A 21,043-nucleotide genomic window follows, 5' to 3' on the forward strand; every position below is an offset into this window, starting at 1 on the left:
TTTAATTGTTGAAATTAATCTTCTTTTCCAAAATTGAATAATCATACAAAATATCATCAGATAAAAATAAGCTGATTAAATAGTTAAAGATAATACAAGCGCTACAGTAACAAAAAATGTTTATCACATTTTTCCTTTCTTTATATTCCTGAACGATAGTTTTTGCATACGAATAAGCACCAATTTATTAAAATTTCAGTTGCTAATTGCATAGCACAAAAAGAAGCTTTGTCTATTTTTACATTTAAAAAGAGATGTTACTGAAATTGAAAAAGACTACTTTGAGTTCTATATTTTTACATATAAATAGAATTAATCAGTCTTTCCAATCCGTGTTTTACTTTCTGATATACGAAACAGGAAAAGAGAAAATAATACAATTCTCAAAAAATTCATCCTTTAGATTTTGTTGATATCCATGATTTAGATATCCCTCCATTCGAAAATAACATTTTAAAAATTATGTCTTCGAACTCGATAGCTCAAAAATGAAGCGAGCAAGACAGATGAAATTTGGCATGTGACCTTGACACCAATTTTTTTTATCTGGATCAAATTTTGATCTAATCGTGAAATGGAAAAGCTCCAAATGCATATTCAAATATCTTTACTATACTATGAGACTAAATCAAAAGTTCTATATTGTGAAGAAGGAGAAGAAGAAGACAAGAAGGTTAAGAGGAAAAACTCCCTTAGGTTAAGTTTTAAAAGTCACAAAGGGTTGAAAAATGTGAAGAATTCGCAGATGATATATAGCCTTTCGTTACTCGATGGATTAAATATAAAAAGCTTCATAATTCAGAAAACAATTGATGAAAAATATTATTTGCTCACTGATGTAAATTGTTCAACAAAGTTTTATATAAAAGTCGGTTCTTATAGTGTGAGAAATGGGATTTTTTAAAATTTATTTTCCTTATTTTTTCCCCTTGTCAAATATCTAGAGAAATGCTCTTTCCAGGATATTTTAATATAATTTACTAATGTCTTGTATCGTGATTATAAAATTTGATGATACATTTGACGGAAGCTGGTTCTAATGGTTACAAAAATTGCAAGAAATATATTGATTGAAATGGTAAAAGCGAAAGGCAATCAGTAAATTAAGGTTATAATCTAAGTATAAATATTGCAAACGTATTCTTCATATTTCAGTAACTGGATTCCATAAATCGAAATATAGTTAAATATCAGTTTAACACATATAGCGATCTTATATTCAAATCTAAATGCGTTCCCTCTTTTGAGATACTGACACAAATATGTACATTTATTTCTTCCTAAAATTAAAATTACTTTTAATAATAATTTTTTGTAAAATAGTGGGTTAAAATTTTACCCGAATAAATTCGATTTTCTTTCTGCGTCACTGAATTGCTGCCAATATAAAATAAAATATAATGTTAAAAAAAATCCGTTAAATTATCATTTAAAGAATTCGTTTCTGAAGAGGTATATTAGGTAACGAGCATTTAGGATTTTATTAAGAATAATTAAATTTGATATAAAAATATTTTGCTACATGCATTTCCAAAACATATTGCTTGTCATAACAATGATTAATTAAAATTCAAAAGTATCAACATCAACACATAAAGCATTTTGAATTTGAAAAATGCTGAACTAGACTTTATTGACATTATTCACCCTTAACATCTTTGAATTTCACGATTCATTTCAACTTTAGTTCCATCAGTGAAATGGATAATACTGAGAACAATCTTAACATCATCCACAATATTCCCAGTCATAACATCATTTTGTTCGTCCTCGTTCCAGAACTCATTCAATTACTACTGAGATTTGCAGATTTGTTCCAGACTACGTGTGAAAGATAGCAGGTGATTGCCCACATCCGAAATGAGGACAATAGTCCTTGACTATATCGATTTGTAGGGAGGGTGCTGACAACACAGACTGAAGGGAGTGACAATGGCCAGAAAAACGGATGCTCCCCAGGGTATGTCCCAAGGGGACACCACAAGCGGACGCCCATTTAGCGCCTAATTACACCAATCAAGACCGATTACCCACACTCCATGCACGTGCTACGGAAGGAACCCTCTTCACCCGCCTGAACGTGGAGGAGGAACAAGTGGTGAGTTTGAGGGATTTATTACACACATTCAGAAAAGGGGGGAACGTTGGAGATATAGGTGATTGAGCTCTTTGTAACGATAGTTGGACAGATTCAGAGTTGAAGAAACTCTGTCTGGTTTCGTGATTTTGAATTGCTAATTTAAACACGCTTGGTGAATATGGGGGGGGGAGGCAAATCGTGGTATAATATATATATACATTACACCAATCAAGACCGATTATTTTAGGTTGATGTCCCATTTTAAATCAAATGATGCATCAAGAAATTCTGAAGCATGGCCAAATGACACGGCAATTCCTGACTATTCCCACTTTACTTTTCAAATTTCAATGTTATATCAGTATTTCAATTGATACAGCACTCATCAAAATGTTGACGTTTGATTTATGATGTAATATTTAATGCTCATGAAAAAAACTTACGGAGAGATTTTCAGTTGATTTTATCAAAGTCGTTGCAATCGAGAGAGATGCTACCGTTTTTATTATAATTATTTTCAAATTCAAGGAATATCACTTCAAGTAATTCAGGAAAAAATAATTTTTATACTTTAAATTGATACGAGAAAGCTACTTTGACCTTCCTTTTTAAATTAGCAGGGATCTTTTTAGTGCTATCAATTTCGAATTAAGTAACAAATTCTAGCTTGCTTTGAGAGAGACTTTCAATTCTATTTTTAGATTGAACGTTTTCAGATATTTTTGATCGTATTGTACAACTCAAAGGAAAAATTTATTAACAAAATGTGGCTTTTCTTTCTTTCTTTTTTTTTTTTAACAAAAAGGAGTAAATGAGCCTTTTTAAAGCCAATGGTATATTATAGCTTAATAATTTTTATAAAAATGTAAAATAAGATTAATTTCCGCTAAAAGTGGGCAGAGTTTTAATGAAAACTTAACAAACCTGTGATTATCAATGTTTTTTGATTACAGTAACTTTGTGAATGTTTTTAATTAGCAGATTGAATTCTTCGTATACATCAGTAGCCGCCTTTGACGACCCGTTTGTTCATAGGGATTAATAATTGCTAAATTTTCAATTAAATATTTAGTGTAGCTTCTTCAGTGAAATATTTTTAAATTTCGAATTTAGACAGGTATATAAATCAATACTACTTTAGAAACCTCACACTGTTCTGTTCACTGTGCTTTGCATTTCTCTGATTTTTGTATGTATTTTAATGTATAAATTATATAACAGGAAAATGTCTGCATTTAAAAAAGTTTTCGCCATTTTTAGAATCTGAAACTAAGCCATAGTTGTAAATTCAACAAAATTTCAAAAAATTTATTAAAAGCCTATCTATTATTGAAACCTATATACATATAAAAAAAGCCGAATTTCCATACCTTAATTATCAATAATGGGAAAAACAAAAACCAGGATAAAAAAAAAAAGTTTTCGCCATTGTTAGAATCTGAAACTAAGCCATAGTTGTAAATTCAACAAAATTTCAAAAAATTTTATTAAAAGCCTATCTATTATTGAAACCTATATACATATAAAAAAAAAAGCCGAATTTCCATACCTTAATTATCAATAATGGGAAAAACAAAAACCAGGATCAAATATTAGTAGTAACAATGAAAACGATTTTAGTTTCTTCATTAATGTGTTGAAATATGTGCTTAAAATACTTTTTAAAAATGGGGAAAAAATACACAAAATAAAATTGGAATAAGTGAAAAGTTAAGTTTTTAAATTTTAAGATGACGCAAAAATTATTTTTGCACTGCAATATTTTTGGAAGTTATAGAGGAAAAACACCAAGATTTCATTTAATTTCTCATTATTTAAAACAAACAAACAAAACAAAAAATCGCTCAAAAGTCTGCATTCCCACCCTCCAGTAGATGTTCAGTAGCTCTAGGTCAGACAGTCTGTCCTGTAGAGAGCCAATACACACACATAAAGATACACATGCACATTCATCTGTATTATTAGTAGATATGCGAATATCATTAGCTGAAACATAATAAAACTCCTTCAAATAATTTAATTTGTTACAACTGAAGAAACATCCGATCGATAAAATATTTTATATTTGTCGGTTATAAAATCTAAAAGAAGCATAATTTTCAAGTAATTTAGATTCGGGTAAAAGCTGTCAAGCATTCTATACAGTTTGCCAAAGTGTAAAAGCTATTTTGTAAACAAATATTAAATCACAACAGAAATTGACAAAAATATGTTTTCCCTTAAAGTTTTTATATGTAAACCTAGTAATTTGCTTCGAACAAAGTTGTCCATACTTTTTATTCACTATATTATTTATGTCCTTTCTGATGTTTTTGCATTTCTTAATTGATATTTTGCATTTGATTAAATAATGACCAACATGACTCTATAATAACAGAATATAGCTTTCTAATTTTGAATTAAATTCAAACTTCAAACTTTATAATTAATAAATATTACTCTGAAAATCATAAATTGCTAATTTGCTTGTTAATACCACATGGTCTAGAGCAAGTCGGAATATACTTCGTGATTTTAAAACTAAAAGTAGATAAATAATTAATTAGTGAAATATAACTAATTAGAGAACTATAGAAAATTGATTTTGCATCTCTTCCAATAAAGTAATAATTTTTAACAGGAAATTTATTTTATAAATCACCCTTTCAGTGAGAAAACAAAAATAATTCTCGCGGAAGAAAAACTGCCAGATTAATAGAATATTATTGATAGAATAAAATAAATTTTCAGGGTGGTTCGTGAGTTATGTCATGTTTGTTTAAATACAACAAAAGAAGAAAGAGTGTTATCATCTGTCTTATCATTAAAAAAAAAATTCTTTTTTTTTAAGGATTGTTAGGTCAAAAGCTAGAGTTTTAATAATAGTTATCAACACTAAATCAATATTGTATCAAACTTGTGAATATCAGTACACAATTATTATAAATCCCTTGTGCCTTTTGATTAAAAAATTTTTCCAGAATAATTAAGTACATTAGGCCGATTAAAATGTGTATACCAGTAACAAATCATGAATCCTTTTGTGAATTAAAAATCACTCAATGCATTTTTAATGTTAAAATTTTCGATAGAATTAAATCATGCTAATTTAACACTGGAACTGAAATTTCGATATCAAATCAAATTTTACTTGAGGTAACAAAATTACAAAAACTATGTGATTGATATATCAACTCATAGTTGTTGTTTTTTTTTCACTTTTTTTCATTATTAAATCCCAAAAAAGTTAAATATTACCAAAAATAAAAATGATTGCTTAAAATTCATGCTCGTTAAAATTCTGACAGTCCAAACTAAATCATGTTATATTTCCATCATTAAATCATATAATATAAACTTGTACCATTTCAATGTAAATAATAACTTTAATTGCAGAGAAAATTCGCGTTAATGAAGTTCTTAAGTGCAGAAACATTTAGAGAACTATAAATATTCGCTTACAAGCAATTTTTTAACAGCGATAAGCGATTCAAATCACACAATTAACAAGTAGCGTAAAAAAGTAATCACTGATATTTATTCGCAGAACGACATGCTTTAACAAATACTATTAATGAGTCTTAAATTTATGAGCTTTCGAGCTTCGAACCATCTGATATCTTTATCATGAGTCTGAAAGGAACTTCGAGTTTTTATACCCAATTAAAATCATGTCTCCATCGTGCGAAAACAATAAAGTATCCTGATTCTTTATTTACAGTCTCCATAAAATAGGCTTGTTTGTGCGTCGCCTAGACTGCCATAATGAGAGCTCATTTACTGCTGCGGCTCATTTATTTCGAACGAAGCTCATAAACACGCCTACCGAAACTGGCACAGCCTCCTCAATTAAAAGACCGACCTCCTCGGAAACATGTTTATCGAGGAGTTAAGAAATGACAGAGGGGAACGACTAGTTCGAAAAAAAAATTAAATAAAAAAAAAGTCGCGACTAGGTATTACAACGACCGAATTTTCGGGGGTAAAAGTCAGAGTCCCTGCTGTGACGGTAACTTGCGAACAACACTGGGAACAACATGTCAAGAGGCCGATCGCTAATTTATCAGCTCGATCCGCCGGCAACTTGTACGGACCCCTGCCGGGAAAGGTATGCCGGGGACAGTGCGTACTCTCGCCCGTAACTCAGGATGTCCGCGGAACCGGTAAAAGGCAACGCCGAGAGTGTCCCGTGCTTTCGACTGCGAGAGAGTTACGACTTAAAGATGTTTTTCTTTCTTCTTTCCTTATTTTTTTTACTATAAGTTTTGGTTAGCTGTTTATTTTCTTGCTGGTTTCTCATCCCCTCCACACCTTATTTTTCGCGAGCGGGTCACCTGAAATGTTTAGCTTGACCCATAGTCATATTTGGTTAGCACACGTACAAAATGAATTTAGGGAATGAATCATCATCAGTTAATTATGGAACATTTACTGTACAAGATTTATCATACAAATTAGCTCCATAAACAGTATATTATTTTAGCGAGAATTAAATCTTCAAATACAGAATAATCTGAAGAAACAACGTTGCCTGTCAAGATAGGATTTATTTTACAAATCAATTGGCATTAATGGTAAAAGACTTAAAATTGACTTGTTATTTTTGTTTGTAGTTTCTCTATTAGCTTTGATACTCGGTATCTGTTTCAATATTTGTCGGTTCATTGAACTACAGTTGCAAAAGCTGATGTTGCAATTGAACATCTGCATTTTCTGCTTAAAAGATTTTCTGCTTTAAAGATCTGCTATAAAAGATTTTTTTTTTTCCGTTTGCAAGCTTCAATAGTCATCATTTTTAGCATGATAATGTTTTCAGACTGACATAGTTTTCTGCAAACTGCGTGAGATGTAATTCAAACTTCTTTTAAAATGCTGCACAGGGCAGAATCATTGAATCTTGAATTACAAATTCAGCACGTAATTACTTCTTAGAGTAGAGGCTTATTACAAAAAAGAGTTTCCAAAATTTATGCAGGATGACATCAGCTTTTAATGAATTGAAAATTGATCGAAATTTTGGCATTTCTCTTTAAACATTTAGGAGCATATTATCACACAAAAATAATTTTTTATGGCACTTTAAAATTTTAAAAAATTAGCTTTTCAGAGATGCCATTTATATATCTTTGTGATTTTTTTCACAAATTTTAATAACTTTTTCAAATTTAATCTTCAAATTGCTTCAAATAACTTCTTTAAATTGCAACAAAACTTTTAATTCCTGTCAGGAAATTCAAAACATTTTTATTGTTTCATTAAATTTCCACTTGCCTGCTTTTACTAATTTTAATGTCATGGAGAGGATGTTTTCATTGGAAATACGCTTCAAAATGTTATTTTAACTTTCACTTTATTTAATATGCTAAGCTTACGATCTTTCTGTTCAACGCGCAATTCAAAAAATCATTACCCGCAGAATGCAACAACTGATGCATTCAAGAGAGACAAATCAAGCCTAAAACATTATGGTGTTTCGGACTAGAGATTGAAATCATTTTAATCCTCTTGTTTAATATATCTTCGAATCAATGTGATAACAGAAGGGAAATATTTTATTATTTTTGTCACAAATGTACTTTTAATTGTATTTAGAATATAATGTATGGACTTAAGTTAATGATATTTCTTGAACTTGAACATCTCTACAAGAAAATGACGCTTTGCTTACACTGTTGCAGTTAAGAAATGTTGGTTTGATTAGTCCGTTCCATAGAACAAGTTAATCAATGAAAGTAAAAGACAAATCAATGTCTATTACAAACTACTTATCATTTGTGAAGTCAACAAAAAAAAAAAAATAGTAAAACTAATCAGGAAGCTTTACTTATATAAATTTGCAAATCAGCTGATTATGGTCATTTATTCTTATATTTGAAATAATTTTTTCCCTAATTTACTAACTATCGATAGATAAGCCAGTTACGTATTTTTTTTTATAAATATGAAGCACACACACACACACACACACACACACAAAAAAAAAAAAAAAAAAAAAAAAAAAACTTTTTTTTTTTTTTTAGAAAATTAAATTTTTGTCGTAAAAAAGGAAACTTGGGAATTTGCTAATAAAGCCTATATAAAGCTAAATAGATTCGACAGACCGCTATATTTTTAAACGAAGCTAGATAACAATTACATAATGTCATATTCAATTTAAAGTGAAAAAGAATGTGATCACAGTTTGTAAGGGAAGAATAAACAGCTTCCGAAATCCATTAAACGAAACAAAAATATTTAAAATTTTAATATGTAACATGCACAGAAGGTATTTACTCATTTTTACGATGATTTCAACAAATAATTAGAAAAAGCAAATGCACTGAAATGAAAATTTCTGGAAATAGCTTGTTAAATGAAATGAGAAATATCGCCTGCTCCTTTTAAATATATTCTTCTTTTAAAATATCGCATTTAAACAAGTTGTGAAATGGAGGACATGTTTTTGTGCTTTTTGAAGGGATATTTTCCATTTCCATGATTCAAAAATTTTGGGAAATGTATAAACTTTCAAAGTACAAAATAAGCAACATTATTAAACGGAAAAGGAGGAAACAGCAATAATTATTTATAAATGGAAAGATGACTCCAAACGAACACCTGAACTCCTTAAGTATGTTGTTAGATATATTATTAAATATATATTTTAGGTAAAGTGTTAGGTTTTCCGAACACTTTAGGAATATTTGAACATCATGTACTGTTTCAAATATTACTAAAGTGAATTCGATGGGGGAAAAAAAATACACCGATGCAAAATAAATTGGAAAGTTTTTAAATACATCTGCAACAACAACAACAACAAAAAACTTAATCACAACTTAAATTTTTTTAAAATTATTCATTAGCATTTCCTGAGGCATGTGGCTCAAAGCAGAGCAATTTGTAAAATCCTGTATGAAAACTATTTAATAAAAGATAAATGGAAACATACTGTAACCCTTGATGAAGCAAGAGTTTGTATAAGTGATTACAACAAAAATAGTTCTATTTAATAAAGAAAATGAAGAGCAAAAAATGTTGAAATGCAAAGAAAATTTCAGCAAGGGATTTATGATTGTCGTAATGGAAAATCGAAAATAAGAATAGGGAAAGAAATATTAAAATCAATTCAATATTACCATCATACCGTCAAGAGAATTTTTACATCTGATATTTGCAGAATAAATTCCATTACTTTATCCTAATAACTTTCAAAGTGTGAAACTTTATTAAGACAAAGCTCGAAAAGTACCAATGCATTCCTTGAATAAATGAAGATTGATACAGGTACTGCATTTATATCTTTTTAACATATTCTTGCGAAGTCCTCTGGAATTTCACCTATATACTATTGTACTTTTAACAGAGCTCTTTATAAACGCAAGCCCACTATGATTGGTGGACTCTGGAAAATAGGGGAAAAGAAATGGAAATCAACACTCCTGGAAATTTTACGAAAAGCCCTTCTTTCATGGAAATCACAATGAAGACTTATAGTCCAGAACAAAGTCTATGACATCGAACATTAAAAAAAAAATATTTACAGTTTAAGCATTAAATAACAGCCTCGAAATTGCTTTTAAAATATGTGAACGCTATCTATATTTATTGTTAATTAAGTACCATTATCGTTTTAAGAAAGTTTAATGTACTTTTTTTTTAATTTGACGTTTGAAATTTGTAAAGAAGGAATTTAGTCAACGATTTCTTTCTCATTTCTTGATGCTCGGTAGAATTTTGAAATTTTACACACTTGTATACTTTCTGGGACTATACACCATTTTATTATTTTCAGAACTTAATCATCAGCGATTGAATTAATTTAATTAAATTTTTGTTCCATGCAAGTGCCGCTATCTGATAGTGAATTTGCAAATCAAAAAACAATTGATTGCAAGATTTTATAATGAAAGTTATATCGTATCTCGTGAGAAGCACACAAATTTAATTGCTCTCTCTTTCTAAAGCAAAAATTCTGAACGGTGATCTAGATTTAAAAAAAAACAAACTCGCTAGGTTTCAATATCCAAAGGCTATGCGTGTGGGCGGAAATGGCTCTGACCTATTTCGGTAGAGGGCCAAAGTCATTCGTATTTGAAGAAAGAGAATTGATTACGATATTCTTACCGATGATGCTTTATATATAGTGTATAAGCTTTTCCTTTTTTCCTTGAAAGATCAAGGCCAGAGAGACCAAAGGAGTGGATTTCATAACTGATGGACTCCTCTGGCCTGAAGGAATTCGAGAGGCTATTTCTAGACTTTTTATTTATTTATTTATTTATTGACATTAAGTCTATGGACTGAAAATTCTGTTGTTAAATATAACTTAAAATAGACGTTGTGAGTGTGGCGGCATCGAAAAGTTTTATTGCATGACACTCACTGAACTTTTGAAAAATAGTAGAACCTCGTGCACCTAATCATACTGAAAATTTTTTAGCTTTATAAAATATATTAAAGATTCATATATTATTAATAAAGTTTCTAACGCTGTTTTGTTAAGAATAGAGCTGATAACATGCAGTCAAAATAAACATGCATCAATTTAGAGGAGAGTTTCCTAATTTATTAAAAATTTTGGAACGGGATACCAAAGTTAAACTCAATAAATTTGAGTGATATATTTCAATAGATATTATTTAGGGATGGAACATGAAAATTGTTTTTGGAATCTAAAAGATTTAATATTGAAATGCATGAAATGAACATGCTTCCTTTAGAAAACAAAAAGAATGTAAAACTCATTTGCATTTGTTATTAAGAAGCTGCTCTGCTTGAAAACTATTCAATAAAATTAATTTTTCTATATTATACCATAAGTACCATTTTCGCATATACAGTGGAATTTGGTTAATTAAAAAACTGAAAGAGATAACGATAAAAATTTGATTTATCCAAAAATTTGAATTAAGAAACCAGGTATAAAAATAAGAATAGCATGATAAATAATGAATTTTAAGCTAAAATTGGCCACTAGTATTTATATTTAAAATTTAACTGCCTTAAATAGTTAAATAGTTAAAAAAATAGTTAAAAAGTTATTTCAATAAAAAATAATTATTATATTTAAATTATTGATACTTTTTAATAAATAATTTCAACAAATTATTATTTTTAAAACATTAAAAATATAAATATAATTATTACCACTTTATTTATTAAAGCTGAAAACTGTGAGTAATTTCAATATAATGCAACATTTTAGAATGCAATAAGTGTACGAAAATTTTAAAATAAAAAGATGCAATTCATATCTAAAATGGTTTTTAAAAAAATTTTTAATTGATTTGCATCGTACGTAAGTAAAGCCCCCGAGTAAATTCAGATTTTTAAAATTATTCTCTTACGATTACTAAACACGCAAAGTAAGGGTCAGTTTAACTAGCAAAAACAGACTAGAAAGAAAAACAAATTGTTTCGGTCTTCAGTTTTCATTTTGAAATAACCAAAACGAAAATGAGTTACAAGCGATATTTATTGTCTCTATATTAGACCATGCAACTCAAAAGATCAAAGAAGTATTCGAATTAGTGTTGACTTTGAATTGAATTTGAATTAAGCAAAAATTATTGCATTTCTATATCATATCAAATTCAATAAAAAATACAGATTTAATAAAAGAAAATCTGAATTTAAATATTTTAAACTTTACCTTGTAGAATAAAATTTGAACTATTAAACCCAATAAATGAACAAATATTTAAAATGTTGCTTGGATTAAGTTTTCCTTCCCGCTCTATTTGAATTTTATAAAGAATTTTAATTATTAAAACCCAGAATATAAAATGAAATATATATTTAATTCCTTAAATATGGTTTTTAAAATTATTATTGAACAATTTTATGAGATTTATTTTACTACTTTAAGTAGTTTTCGCTTTCATGATAACCTAAATAAGATTTTAAATCTTTAAATTAGTAAATAACATGAGAATGTCATAGTCTTCTGCATAAATATAATTTTAAATGGTTTGCAAAACTGTAAAGATAATCAAAAAAATATTTCTAAAAATAACAAAAATAAATGTTTGTGTTTCAAGTCATTATTCACAAAGAAATCTAAATGATAAAATCAGAATAATTCTTCATAAGAAAAATCTTTGAAAACGCTAAAAACAAAAATTATGAATTCAAAACATTTAATTGCTTTTTTAAAATTAATCTCAAAGAAAATTTTACAAGATTTAACAAAGAAAGAAAAAGAAATGATAACGCAGAATTATTCCAGTTAAAACGTGGCACTACGCAAAGAGTCGCTAAAAAACCGAATAAGGTATATCCATTATGATTTGAAATAAATACACCTTATCAATTATAATTGAAATTAATATGATATTTAATACTCTGTTCTACACCTCCTAGACACCTCCTAACAATGAAATACTTTTCACAGTTGTATTACGTCGCGTTTCCAAAAATCGTTATAGCTATTTTGGTGCTCTCCATTACGACATTTTTCACATTTTTACATTTCCAGATTTAGCACAAGCTAGATACACATACTGTTCTTTTTCGAATTTTGAAACCCTCTGCACTTTTGCGCATGCATCAGGAGGCGTTTATTTCGTCAAAAAAGAGGTGAGAGGAAAAATGAAAGGAAGAGATGTTTACATTTAACACTAGGTTGAATTCAGATTATTTGAGGAATTAGGCGTAATAATTTCTTATCTTCCTGCGAATTATCCTTTAGCAAAGTATAATTGTCGAAAACTGTTAGTTCTGGGATCCTGAAACTAAGATCATCGGTGGAATTAGATTTAACCAGGAAATATGGTTCAAAAGAGACTTTACCACCTTGTCACAAGTGCGCAATAATGAGATATCACAGACATTATAATATAATACGAATCTTATAAGGCGACCATTACAAAAAACATTCCATCATTAGAACAATATATTTTGAGAAAGAAAAAAAAATTACCAAAAATAAATTAATAAATTATGAATAAAATCATATTTTTAAATTTAATTTTAATTTCTTTATAAGAAATCATTATGAAAACGCTATAAGTCCTAGTTTAAGTATCAGAAACAAGATAAATAAGTAAATGAATACAGTATACTTATCATAAAACTTCTACACTGTTTTAAAAGAGAAAGAACGATTCACTTGAAAAAAAAATTCAGCCAAAATAATGTAGTTCGTTTCATAAACATGCTTAACAATTAAAACAATTTTTAATAATCCTGAGCATATTAAAGATTTTTCAGCCAGAAAATGTGATAAATTCAGTATATAAATGATACTGGGCTGCCTTATATGAATACAGAATTAAACTATGCACTATTAGAATTATTTAAATGATTCTAACGAATTCAACACATATTCAAAGGAATTCTGTGTCATTGCATTCCATTGGCTGATTTCTTTTGCACCAAACACACTAAAACGAATATTTGGAGGCTCCTCATTTCATCCTGAGTATACGATTCCTGCTTAGCACTATTCTTGTTTAATATAATCCAAATGAAAGAGCTTTTGATGATGCTTGTACGATTTCTTTAGATGATGATTCTTTTGACTCACAAGATCCTTACGATGATTTTGTCTACTTATTAAATTCTTATTCTGATTATTCTTTTTCAAAGATTAATTATGTGGTAGGCTTTTTGGCTCTGAAAAATATACTATTAAAATAAAAAGCGGCTGGCCCGGGCCCACCTTACATAATCTGTCCTGCAGTAGACATTGTCATCTTTTATGAAGCAAGAGGGCTGTTTGTCTAGTGCAGCTTGACACACTGAACACCTTAGACAGCATGCGTGCCAAGATCGTCCGTTCACATGAAGTAGATAGCGGTCTCGTATAAGCTGTCCACATGCGTAGCATATTTCTTGCTCCGTCTGAAAAGAAAAAGAATATATGGTATTAATACTTAAAATAAATGAAATCATATCTTTTAAAATTTCTGACAGCATATTGTTTAATAAAAGTTCATTTAAAAAATTAGATATTTGGATTATAAAACTGACTCATTTGATGTAGATAGGTTATAGTACTGGACTCATTAGACAAAATTCGCAGATTCAATTTCCGGTAAAATAGACGATTGATAAAAAAGCAGGATAGTGATCTATGGTCATCTTAATTTACTTTAAATTCTTTTTTCTTCTATTTTTTTCTTTCCTTTATTCTTTATTCTTTATTAAAAGAAGGCATTTAATGTAAATGCAAATAATTTGATAGGCTATGTATCTTTTCATGGATAATGGTTTATTAAGGTGGTACCATGCGATGGATATTGTTAACAACAGTATTCCTTTTTTGTATATTATTTAATATTTTATGCATGAACACGTTAAGGATTTTTGCAACATGGATTTCAAATCAGCCATTATTACTGAACGATAAGTGTGAAGATAACGATGCGAACCTCTTATGCCCAAGCTCAGAGATCTGATATCTATTAAAGCTCATGTACTAGAGCCAAAAAGCAAAATTCATCCATATCATTTTTTTTTTAATTCTGAGTGTTAAAGATCCAGCTAGTGCTTATCTGAAAATATTGGCAAAATTAAGTTTTTCTGGAATGGTTGTTGCTGCTGGAAAAGCATGCGAATAGCTTGACAGCAAGAAGTTAGCCTTATTTGCATAATGTACATCTTAATGTACATACTTATTTGCATTATGTTATCATGCTAATGAAAGACAATATTCCCTTTACTATCAGCAAAATCAACTGAATTCCAAGTTTTCTCATTTTTCTTCATTTTCTCTTTCAGTATTGGATAATTAATTTTTTTTTTTTCACAATAAGGCATCTTATTAATATAAGAAGTAAGCCTTTTAGTTCATTTTTTCAGGCAATATTTAATGCTTATCAATATAAAATCGAATGAAATTTTAGAAAAAGAAAAAGTTCTTAAACGTTATTCTAACTCTAAAGTTAAGAATTCCGTATTCAAATATTTAGGAATTTTTAAATACTCTTTATTTAAACTACATAATTTAGCATTTCAATTTTTCATCAAACTTTTGTATTCTTGCTATATTTTTCAGTAAATAATTTTGTTTTTGTTTTAATCTTCTGAATCTATAAACTTTCACATTGTCATCTCCCTTATCTTTTTGAGCAAATTTATGATAATCTTTTTGTATAAAAGATATTTTAGATTCAAACAGCACAATGAACCTCGCATCGATATTTTATAAGACAAAATTGTGAATAGAAGTAACATTTGTTGATTACTTAGGAGAAGATACTTTTTCCTAATTATTTTTTTTAATGAGCAGTATCCATAGTGTTCCCTTTAGGACTTTCTGGTGTACAGGCAAAATGCGGAACATTTTGTGTTAAAATTCGTAATATAGCAAGTGCATTCTCAAAAAACTTGCTTGAACAGATTGACGGATCATCAAACCACGACAGATTTGATCCAAAATTTGATAAATTACACTTCTAGTAATAAAATTATGAACCAAATTCGTTTATGTAATTCGTTACATTTTTGAGTCTCCATGCACATGGACACAGACTGATAGGCAGACAGACAAGCTGGTGAAATTTGAGAGAGTGCTGTCCAAAATTTCATAGAAATCTATTATTTTAGCGTAAAAACTGCATATCAAATTTTATCTCTCAAGGTCTTCGCATTTTTGAACTATCGCTTGCACAGAATCACAGAAAAACAAGTAATTCCAATAATAATTCTCCACTTTCAAGGAGGTCTAAAGCAGTCGAAGAACGATTACTGCATTTTCTGCTTTTTACTTTGCATACTATTAAATAAAAATGAATAATTTTCACAGAGAGGGAGAGAGAGAGAGGTGAAAAAATTGTATAATTTCAGCGATGTTAACAAAAACGCAGCAAATAAAAGGAGTTTAACTAAAAGAATAGTTTTAAAATAAAATTTATTACATATAAACACCCAAAATCCTATTTGATACATTTATCCTTAAGTTCTTTCTTTAACCCAAAACTGGAATAAAGAAAAATCCATTTTCGTGAAATAAATTGAATTTATTAAAATAAACTCATTTTCCACGCAAGCTATTATCTAAATTCCCATCTTGAAAGCTTAAGATGACCAATATGCTTCGTAAGATCTTATCTTTCAACTAATCTTATCAGATTATAGCTGATAATTGTATTACCTTTTCATTAATACCTCGACTGAAGCATTAATTGTCTCGACTGCTCATGACACTTCTGAGGAAAAACCCTTAGAAGAATCATAATTCAAGTGCAAAACAAAAAGCGAGTTAATAATTGTCAAAATAAAAGCTTTTCTAGATCTGTATTCTCACAGTGTCAGAAGTATTACATTTCAATGTGAATATCCGGGTTGACTCGAATCTTTTTTAAACAACATTTGTATGTAAATAAGACTTGTTTTAGATACAAGATGAGTTACTTTCTTTGCACACATAGGAAAAAGAGATTAAAAGAGCTCTATAAAAATAGAAAACACGGTTGTTTTATTCTCTGATAGTTCTTAAAGATAATTTACAATAAAGAGATTTATATATGATAGGTACCTGACAACTTTATTTAACAGGTACTGGCTATGTAGTGCGGATGATTTTTATTTGTGTATTTTATACCGTAGGCAGGAGTGTTTAATGCACAACTCGTATTCTCACCAAGTTCCTTATGTTGCCGTAATCCTCTTCGCACAGGGAGGATGAGGCAGCTTCACCAAGAAATGTGACCATCTTCTTTAAAGTGAGCACTTAAAATGTGCCTCGGCGGCTCATTGTGATAAATTTATGCCGCCAAGGTGGCATATCATATGGCGCCAAGTTCAATCCTACGACACTGTGTAGTGAATATCAATGAGTTTCGGAGTTTTATAGCGTCAAACCTTTTGGACTATTGCTGAACACTCCCTGCAGCGTGTTGCGTTTGCCATGCGATCATAAATATTTGATTAAGAATTTTCTTATTTAATTACATGAGAAAGGCATCATCGGTGCTTCTTAATTTTTACTTTGTTTTTCAAGTGGCTTATTTTTATAACGCCATAAAATTTTATTTAATATGACACGAAGGAACACAAATGTAGTAGTTGAAATTTCACAAATTAAAAGGATGCATAAAACGCAAATATGTTTTATGACATTCAGAACAGCTTCCAAACTTCTTTTTTTCCTTTGAAGAATTCAAGGAATATATTGGGCTTTCTAGAAATATTGGGCGAATTTTATTGATGCTAGAAGGGGGATGTAAGTACTCAACATTCAGGTTTTTTATCTGCTTTTTTTCGATAAAATGTTAAGATTATTCATAAGAACACATTAAAGATATCAAGAATTTAAAAGAATGAAAAAGCATTGCAATTTACATGCATAAATAAATACAATCTTAAATATCAAAAGACAAGTTTATTCAATAATAATTTTGTCCCTTTTTAACAAAGATTTTGGATAGGATTATAGCCTATATCGTCAAGATATGTTTTATTAATTGTTCATTGTGAAATTCTGGCCCTGAAATTTAAAATAAAATAATTGGTTTTAAATATTTTACATACAATTGCCATTTAATGCATTTTTATTGTATTGTTCACCTTACGAAACTGACGAAGAAAAGCGATAAAATTGTGTTGTTAAGCAGTATTTCTGTAAACATTTGATTAAATTTTGAATTAAACTACCAAATCCTTCATTTGAATGAAAATAATCTAAATAAAAGTGTTTACAATTGACGAATATCCAACTAATCATATAAAAAGCTGTAAATTTTCACATGTGAAAATTCATAAAATGGAGAAATGATGCATGTACAGGAAACAGGTTTGTCATGGAGTCACTTCATTTCCATTTTGTTTTCAAACTTGGAGATTTTGATTGTAGACTTTGAACGAATTTATTTTATATGAATATTTACATATATGTATAAATAAAAGTGAGATCCTCCATAAATCATTTCAAAAATCTGGCCTTTGTTTGATCTTTTGAGAATTAAACAAATTTAAAAACAGTATAAAATACAGGTTATTGAATTTGTTCTGTTTCTGTCAAAAGTAATGAAATAAAATACTATTGAAAACCTGCTAATACTACTGGATTACTTGGCGGAAAAAAGAAGAAAAAAATTAAGAAGAAAATAATTGAAAAGCATAGTTGTTGTTTAAAATTCGTCTATGTTACGTCACTAACAAAATACATAGATATTTGTGCAGAAAGCAAAAATTAAACCATATGTCTTTAGTCTATACTTCTCTTTTCAGTTTGATATAAATCAAATTTACAACTACAAAATACTAGTATTTTGCAGTTGCCTGGTAATTCACAAAAGAATAACATTAATAAATTTTGTACCTGTGTATTTAGAATGCGTTAAAAATATTTATTGTTTTTTTACAATTTTGTTTAAAAAATGAAATTACAAATTTTTTAAATTTAATATTTTTGTTCTCAAAATATTGAAATAAATTCTCTGAAAATCAAACTCATTTTGTTATTTCAATTTATAGTAATTTTAGCATATTTAAAAAAATTGTGTCACTTAGAAACTGTTTACATAAGGTGTAAATTGAAATTAATTTTTAAAAAAAATCCATATGTTTTGAAGCTTGGTTGAAGGGGAGTTTGAATTTTATATTGCCTAAGGGCCCCTGCAATATTTAATCCTATTTTCAAAGTAAAGTTTAACTGATAACCAATGTGAGGGATATACTCTAAATTAATTACAATTCAATCTTCTTTGCTTTGAAATAAAATTCCTATACATTATATTTTTCAGATCCCTTTATATTATGTTTGAATATCAGCAACTCATAATATTCGTTCAGTCTTTTGAAAAATGTTTAAATACCTTCTTGTAGAGATTCCTTGAATAAACTTGCGTCTAATATTTTTATTATTTTTTCTTTGCATTGTCAATTAAAATAAAATTAGCACTGCTTTGCAAAACTATGCCATCCATGAGTTACGCGAGATAAAAATATGTAAATCTGATGCTTTGTTACTATTGCTTTTTTTTATTATTTCATTCAATGCGAGAACATAAAAGTACGAAGCCCGAAGCTTTACAGTAGTGATTTTGCTCAAGAGAAGAAAAATGTTGACCTTTTATTTTCCATCGTTTCCGTTTTATCATGCAAATCATTACTGTGCTATTTAGACCAAGTCATAATTATGCTATTGATTATCAGCGCCTTCTCATTTTATAATATAGCGGTTCTCAGACTTTTTTAAAAATTTTGTTCCACATAAATAAATATATACATATATTTTCTGTTAAAAAGTATTTTCTAATTAAAAATCAATGCATATTAAAAGAAGTCGTCCTCGTCATCTGACTGTGATTCAAAATAACGAATTCCATCCCAAAATGGCCCTAGTGTCGCTTTAAACCGGGACGTTAATATAACTAAACTTGGTAATGTTCGACTGTTGCTCGTAAATAAGGTATATTAGTGAACTGGTGTTTTCAGTTATTCTTATTACTTGTCGACATCTAATAGAGATCTTCTGTTTTGTTCTTATATTTCTAAATAGCTCCCCTTTAAAAGAACTAAAATTTGAATCCTTTAATCACATTTTGATTTCAACTAGATCTGCATAGTAAAGCAATCATCGGATTACGACTTTCATAGATCTGTCTTCTTTTTAAGAAAGAAAGAATCCCGATTCTTTGACTTTTAAGCAAGATTATCGCGTCATTTACGGTTGTGTCATTAGTGTAAGTCTTAATCAGAGCCGGATTGTTAAATAGACAGACAGCATAGGGACTTGCGATTTTGTGGGGCCTCAAGCCTCGAATCTTTTCACAGTATTTTCAAAATAATTTAATTTTGAATTCTTACTGAACTTATAAAGGTCGTACACTCGAACTTATTCAAAACAAAAGTATTGCTTTAATTTTGGAACATCCTTTTAACAATATTCTTAAATAAAAATCTTTCGAAAATTTTACATTACGCTGCTTGGTAATTCTGAAAATTTAGGTGTTGCTTTATAATTAAAAAAATCTGTTATTATGAATAAATAGAATTTAAATAGATGAAAAAGGTTTTTTTTACTACTTTTTTAAAAATTCCTTTGAAGTTTCCATTTTCCATTTTTATATATATATATATATATATATATATTTATGATATACCGAAACCAAATCTCTTGAAAGCGATCCGCAATTAAATGTATTATCGTTTCAGTTTGAAAAAAATTATTACTTAAAAATGTTTATAAGGAGATTAATTAATATCAATAAAAAAAGGGAGGGGGGGAATTGTCCCAAGACTTCCATTGCCTAAAGACTTCTATAAGACTCAGTCCGGCCCTGGACAAACATAATATTTTTCTCTTTAAAATTTCCAAAAGATATTCACACAAATAGTGATTGCATTTAGTTTATAGCTTATAAATCTCCGAGGTGCTAAGGCCGATTCCACGCATAGTATTTTATCAAGTATAAGATATCTCAAGTCAAGTATAATCAAGTAAAATGGACAGCTCAAGCTATAAACAAGTTTCCGCTAAACCATAATGTGTGGTTTTTCACGAGAAACACAAGTTTTCAGTTTGTGATGTCAGTGTCTTCGGATCTACATACTTTTTTCAGCAATCAATTTCTTACACGAGTTCCACTTAACGTAAATTCAGGAACCAAATTACCTACACCAATTTGAAATAATATTATGACAAGGACTAAAATAAATTGAATAAATTTTTGTGCGAATTTTTCTAATTTTAACAAAGCTTCAAAGCTTTAATTTCCTTTATTTGTACTGTTCTTGTATTTATTATTATTTTGTAATTATTGTATTAATGGCTCTAGAATATTTTTTAAGTTTTAAAGAGACGCATCTTTGCCTTTCCGATCATCGAATTTGTCCCTTACTGACTTTTGTTAGTTTGTCCATACAAGTATATTCATTTTTTTCACACATTTATTAATATTAACCTTGTTTTAGTTCCAAAAAAAAAATTCATAAACAGTTTTCATACTTATATTTCTTCTCTCTTTTATTGAAAACAATTATTTCACAACAAATTAAATTTCACAACAACAACAAAAAATAGTCATGATGTTACCTTTTTTGGTATATTTA

The 21,043-nt window shown here is 28.8% G+C and overlaps 1 protein-coding gene across 2 annotated transcripts in view; it reads right to left on the reverse strand.

Moving 5' to 3' along the window:
* LOC129958867 (LIM/homeobox protein Awh-like) overlaps nt 1-21,043 on the reverse strand; it is a 100,684-nt gene that overhangs the window by 47,693 nt on the left and 31,948 nt on the right. For both annotated transcript variants that reach the window (XM_056071589.1, XM_056071588.1), the window contains one exon: nt 13,704-13,885. In XM_056071589.1, coding sequence (XP_055927564.1) covers nt 13,704-13,885 — 182 coding nt within the window. The remainder of the gene's footprint in view (nt 1-13,703; nt 13,886-21,043) is intronic.

The sequence above is a fragment of the Argiope bruennichi genome, chromosome X1 (assembly GCF_947563725.1).
Source record: "Argiope bruennichi chromosome X1, qqArgBrue1.1, whole genome shotgun sequence".
NCBI classification, from domain to species: Eukaryota; Metazoa; Arthropoda; class Arachnida; order Araneae; family Araneidae; genus Argiope; species Argiope bruennichi.